The 6,280-nt window shown below is 46.1% G+C and overlaps 1 protein-coding gene across 2 annotated transcripts; it reads right to left on the bottom strand.

Moving 5' to 3' along the window:
- Positions 1-2,086: 2,086 nt before the first annotated feature.
- RB195_024613 (uncharacterized protein) lies at positions 2,087-6,231 on the bottom strand (the record flags this gene model as incomplete). Of its 2 annotated transcripts, none has more annotated exons than XM_064212449.1 (3): positions 2,087-2,231; positions 3,701-3,818; positions 3,969-6,231. In XM_064212449.1, 3 exons carry the CDS (start codon positions 6,229-6,231, stop codon positions 2,087-2,089), a joined length of 2,526 nt encoding a protein of 841 aa, XP_064068329.1. The 2 variants fall into 2 exon arrangements, with proteins under 2 accessions (XP_064068329.1, XP_064068330.1); XM_064212448.1 differs by lacking the exon at positions 2,087-2,231 and adding an exon at positions 3,472-3,511.
- Between the last annotated feature and the right edge of the window lie 49 nt (positions 6,232-6,280).

Below are 6,280 nucleotides of genomic sequence, written 5' to 3'. Positions count from 1 at the left end.
ATCCGGAAGTTCATCATCATCTTCCTACAAAGGTAAAAAAGCAACCAACAAGATTTTTTTCGAGAATGGTGCCCTTTAATATGGTGAGCCGTGGATTACTTATAAGCAGTCAATTGACTAAATATCAATTCACACTATTTGTTAGATTCAATTTTAACACGATGTGGTATAATATGTTGAACTAAAATATTTCGATTCAACTGTATTTTCTGGATGAATTACCACGGTGTCATGTACTAAAGACATTCCAATACCAGTTGGAAAGACATTTTGCAACTATATTAGGAAAATCGAATTATTCGAAATTTGTTATTCGAAAAAAATCTCCCTTTTTATTTTACAGTTTGGAAAAAAACTGAGGATTGAAAAGTTAGACACAAAGTTTCCTTGGGGCTCAGGTAAACGTCAGAAGGTTTCATAAGCTCCCTTGTCAAAGTTACAAAAACGTCTCTGTTGTGCCACTGTTGTAATACTAAGAGTGGAAGCAACGTCAGGCTGCTGCCACTATTAACGAGGCGTTGGACAACAAGACCATCACCCACACTACCGTGAATGAATGGTTCCACCGTTTCGACGAGGTAGTTTTTTTTTTACGACTTGCTGCACACGGGACATCCACGCGCCGGACTCGCGGGAAATGCTGTGGTGGGAAGTACTGCACGACGACTAGAAAGTCGACCACAGAATCAAACTTAAGCGTTACTTGAAGGAAAAACCGTTTATTTCTTTCATTCACCTCTAGTTAACTGTAGCGAAACACAGGACAGACGCTCATCGTGAATACGGATGGGTTCCCCTTTGTGTTCATACTCAAATACGAAGTAACCGTCATCTATCAACTTGCTTGCAAAAATTCATTGTGCTTAAAAAATGTTAAGTTTGCATTTAAAATGTGTTTTTGAACCATTTTGCACACATACCAACATCGATTTTTTTGGAAGGAAACGAGAAATCCCGGAACAGGCCAATTTTGAATTGCGGCTCGAGAGTAGCGATCTTATCTGACCATCTAATCCCACAATCAGACAAGGGATAATTTTATTCATTTTTTCAACAATGGGACCTACATGACTGATAGCAATCTAACAACGCTATTCTAAGTGCTAAAAAGATCCCAAATTGGGACGGTGTTTTTTGACATCCATCCACCGTACACTGCAGATGTTCAGTCATGAGATTGCACGTATTTTGTTCTTTGCTGAAAATCTTCGGTGGTGGAAACTTCATACCGTTGTGCGCACCAAATCATCCTGTTTAACATACATTGTGTTTCTCATGGAAAATTGTGCATTTGCTAATGCAGAAACAACCAAATGTATTTTTCACCAATCAAATACATCATCAAACAGTTCTGATGGAGGCGTTAGAAAGAAGTAACCTCAACATTGAGAAAAACGTTATCGCAACATGCGAGCAGAGCCGGCAATGCCATTGCGGGGATTAGCCATTTATGCATCACGCCAGTGTTTTTGTCTACCCTAACAAGTCTGTAACCAATTTTGTTGACCCCAGAGGAATAAAAGGTTTGATTTGCTTCAAGTCAATTTCGTACCATCCACAGTGCAGTTGCAGCCGAATCTGATTGTCCAGCTAAGCGAGCTGTGGCTTGTAGGTTCTCTGATATTCAGAAGGCAGAACCTTATCAACGAAAATTTGAGTTTGGTCCATTTTAACGACTTAAAATACCTGCTTACTTAGATGATTAGATAGCCCGTCTTCTCTGGACATGCGGGCTCCACCTTCTCTCCCACTTGTATCGTTCCCTCGCCATTGTCACCTGAGATGTTCTCGAGTTTCGTGTGCGACGTTGACAAGGTCCTTGCACCGTATCCAGCTGAGCTCTCTCAGCTGCTCCATCCGTGTAGCAAATACGTCACCCAATCGGCGGCCTTCTTCGAGGGCGTTTAGCATTTCTTGGGATCCACTCTAGCGTTCTTTTGGTTTATCTATCGTCTACTCTTCCCATAGAGTGGTCAGCCCATCTATGCGTTGCTTTCGATATATATTCCGCTGGGTCGCGAAGGCGGGACACTGTTCGTAAGTCGGAGCTGCGAAGCTCGGCTAGGTTAATTTCAGCAGACAACTCTCAAGGGCTCTGTGGGTAGTGAGTAGTTTCCTCCACTTGGCAGCGGTGTCTACCCATCTCCACTGCGTAACAGAGCGCTGACGGAACTGTCGAGTCAAACAGATGGGCACGGAGATCTTGGTCCGTCAGTTCGTCCGCAGCTTCCCTGATGAGTGCGAATGCTGCCCACGTTCCTCTCATCCTTCCATTCAATTCTTCCTTTAAGTCGTTTTCTAGATCCATAAAACATCCGAGGTTTACGTTTCACGATCTTCATGAACTGTGTCTTCTTTTTGTTTATTCGCAGTTCTATTCTCTTGTCTACTTCGTTCAATTCGTTCAACATCATTTCTGTTTCATTGGTGCCGCTCGAAAAGAGAACGATGTCGTCTGCAAAACGAAAGTTCGAGAGAAATCTTCCATCAATAAGTATGCCCTTTTTCCCAGGAAAGTGATTTCATTATCCATGGCAATGTAGCCGTGAACAGTGGCGGCAATATACTATCGCCTTGTCGTACCTCCTTTTCAACGGCTATGGGGAGAGGGCGGTGGAAAAGCTGTACCCTAGTCGTGCATCGTTCGTAGCAATTGGCTAATGTCCTCACATACGACGCGTCCACACCTTGATCGACCAGCGCTGACAGTATTGCATTCGTTTCTACGCTGTCAAAGGCTTTTCTCATAGTCGACGAAGGTGAGAAAAAGGGGCGGAGGGTATTCCCTGCAAACCTCAATGACCCTTGACATTATCAGGATGTGGTCCAAGCAATTGAACCACTGACAGAATGGAGCTTGTTCTTGAGACTGGGCTTCATCCGACTTCTTAAAATCTGATCAGACGAGTCTGATCTTGGTTACTTATCCAATATGTTCCAAACTAACGAACAACCTTCGACTCCGAATTTCTGACGATTACCGAACCACATGCTTACGGTTCTGTGTTTGCATGACTATGTGCTCCTCACAGGTAGCTTCTTCCAAATGTTTTAGTCCGATTCACAAACCGCGAACTGCGACTGCAAATTCTGCGTGGTAAAAGGTGCAAAAGCGGTGTTTGTACACTTTTTGTGCAGTATCGAATGCTAGCCACCATTTATTGTCACGCAGCAGATGTTCAGCCTTTGATGGTTTCGTCTAATCTCCAGAGCCAGAGTTCGTTTAAAGTCTAAACAAACTGTGGCCACTGCGATCAAATTGCTTACTGACAATAACAGCCCTGGTTCCTAGAACCTCCAGCTGAAAGAATAGGAAAACAACTGAAGATGTTTGTTCTTCCATCACACACTTAATAACAGAACACATACTTCTGCACTTCTTCAATCGGCAGGCTGGTTTTATCGCCTGGAGCGGTTACCCGCATCTTTGCCTAGGCGTGTCGTTCTTGAACATAGCTCTGCCGAACCTTCTCAATCTACAGCTGGGTTTAGGTTGAGCCGTGACGGCGTGCTGGACGACACTACATTTTTGCAACATCTGGATAAGTTCCGCCATATAACCATGCGTATTATACGTTTCGTACGTGCCCCGGTATACTCTGACGTGCGCTTGCATTCGGTACAAGTAGGGCCACTGCGAGGAGCTAGCAATCAGACTCGCATACGCTGCATCATCGAATAATACGTTATGGTAGCTTACCTTGGCATTTTGGCTCCAACCACTCCAGCGACAACGGGACCTGTATGAATACCAGCTCTTATGTAGAGGGGTTTGCCAGAAATTGGGTCCGTTACGTTTCGAGCTTCCATTAGCATACCTAATAATTAAAAAAACTGAAGTTGAAGCCGAGATATTGGAATCTCAGACGAAAATCTTAAGTTCTAGACTTGCTGAGAATTTCGATTAGGGATATGAGGAAACGCCTTTCAGGACTTCACTTCACAGAATCCGAACATTACTTACTTACTTAGATGGCCCGTCTTCACTGGACGTGCGGGCCCCAGCAATTCTTCCACTCGTTTCGTTCCCTCGCCATTCTCATCCAAGATGTTCTCAAGTTTTGTGAGTGAAGTTGACGAGGTCCTTGAGCTCTCAGCTGGATACGGCTCAAGGACCTCGTCAACGCTCGTTTCTGCTTCATTGGTACTGCTCAAAAAGAGAAAGATGTCGTCCGCGAAACGAAGGTTCGAGAGAAATCTTCCATCAACACGTATGCCCCTTCCTTCCCAGGAAAATGATTTCATTATCCATTGCAATGCAGCCGTGAACAGCTTCGGCGATATAATATCGCCTTGTCGTGCCCCCTTTCCAATGGGTATGGTGAGAGGGCGGTGGAAAAGCTGTATCCTAGTCGTGCATCGATCGTAACAATTGGCTAATGTCCTCACATACGACGCGTCCACACCTTCATCGACAAGCGCTGACAGTATTGCATTCGTTTCTACGCTGTCAAAGGCTTTCTCATAGTCGACGAAGGTTAGAACAAGGAGCAGGCGGTATTCCCGGCAAACCTCTATGATCCTCGACACGGTCTGGATGTGGTCCAAGCAGCTGAACCCTTGGCGGAATCCAGTTTGTTCTTGAGGCTGGGCTTCATCCAACGTCCTAGATATGTGCGTGAGGATGATCTTGGTGAATACTTCGTATAACACGCTCAACAAGCATATCGGACGGTAGTTCCGAAGATCCTCTCGGTCACCTTTCTTATGGATAACAACGGTTCGCGAGGTTTTCCACTGGTCTGGGATGATTTCTTTCTGAAGGTGGGATGTCATGTGCGCTGCTAAGATTACATGATGCGAATGGCCACCAGCCCGAAGAAAGTCTGCTGATATAAAATCAGGTCCGGGGGCTGTGCCAGGCTTCATGCTCTTGATAGCGACTCGTACTTCCGAAGGGAGAATCCGTGGTGGAGCTTCACCAGTGGGGATGATCAGGCTTGACACAGGAGTTGATGAACGGAAAAGGTTCGAGTAGAACCTCTCCGTAATGATTTCCATCTCTCGACGAGAAGACGTGCAAGTCCCGTCTTCGCTCAGCAAGGCTGCTAGCGGAATATTATATTCGCGGAGATCCCTGCGGCTCTTCTTTAGAGCCGTTCTTCTTTGTGCTGCTTCCAGAATCTTCTTCCGCCTGTATTTGAAAAGATCCTCCTGCAACGCTTTTCTGCAGCTAGTATTTGCTACTAACCGCTCAATGTGCGATGCATTCAGATCAAGCCTCAAAGCTCTTCTTCTTCCCAACAATTCCTTGGTGATCTTCGAAATTCGATCCCAGTTTGTCGTGCGCGGCTTCGAGTCACGCTCAGCACAGGCTCGTAGTCCTCTGAACAGCATCTCGTAGTCCACGTCTGGGTCCTCTTCGATGTGCCAGTCACCTTGGGACAAGGAGTCCTTGAGTACGCAATCGTCGTAGACTTCTTTTCTCCTTCGTTGCCGATAGCAGATGTTCTTTTCCATCGTGTGGCTGAGTCGTATTTTCGCACGAAGGAGACGGTGATCAGAACCACTACAAAAGGATGGTGCTACTGAGACGTCAAGTAGACACCACCTTCGGTTGGTGAGTATGTGGTCGATTTCCGCACGAGTCGCGCCATTGGGCGATTCCCATGTCCACCGACGATGATCTTTCCTCATGAAAAGAGAGTTCTTATGAAAGAGGCGAGCGGCTGACAACAGTCCGGGGAGACGATTGCCATTTTCATTCCGGTCCCCTAGTCCAAATCTTCCAATCCTGTATTCCTCTTCTGTGGCCTTTTCTAGTTTTGCGTTGAAGTCTCTGACAACGAATTTGTAAAAGGACTTCTCGTTGCGGACTACTTCCTCCAGCTCCTCGTAAAACGCTTCCAATTCGGAATCATCAGCTGCTGATGTTGGTGAATAGCAGTTGATGATACTGATGGATTTTTGGCGCAGAGGGCGGAGGCGAAGAATGGCAAGACGAGTTGACAGGATCTCGTGAGAATCGACGAGATGGACGACAGATGGGTGCACAACAAAACCAACACCGCCTACATTTCGCGACGGAACTTCCTCTCCACGAATGACGAGTGTACCGTCATTCATCTGTCGTACGTCGCTCCTTCTGCACTTGGTCTCCTGCAGAGCAACCACGTTGTAAGTACACAGTCTGAGACAGTCTCCATGGCGAGTCGTGCGTGTGTCGCCTTGGTCCAGAATCAATGACGTCCTCAGCAACCTGAGATTTGATCGCCTCTCACTGGTCGCCATACCGTCCAACGTCTGAGACACCAGGGCCCAGTGTGCAGGGTACTGAGGC

The sequence above is a fragment of the Necator americanus genome, chromosome X (genome assembly GCF_031761385.1).
Source record: "Necator americanus strain Aroian chromosome X, whole genome shotgun sequence".
NCBI classification, from domain to species: domain Eukaryota; kingdom Metazoa; phylum Nematoda; class Chromadorea; order Rhabditida; family Ancylostomatidae; genus Necator; species Necator americanus.
The sequence above is the reverse complement of the archived record's forward strand: the minus strand, read 5'-3'. Positions and strand labels throughout refer to the sequence as shown.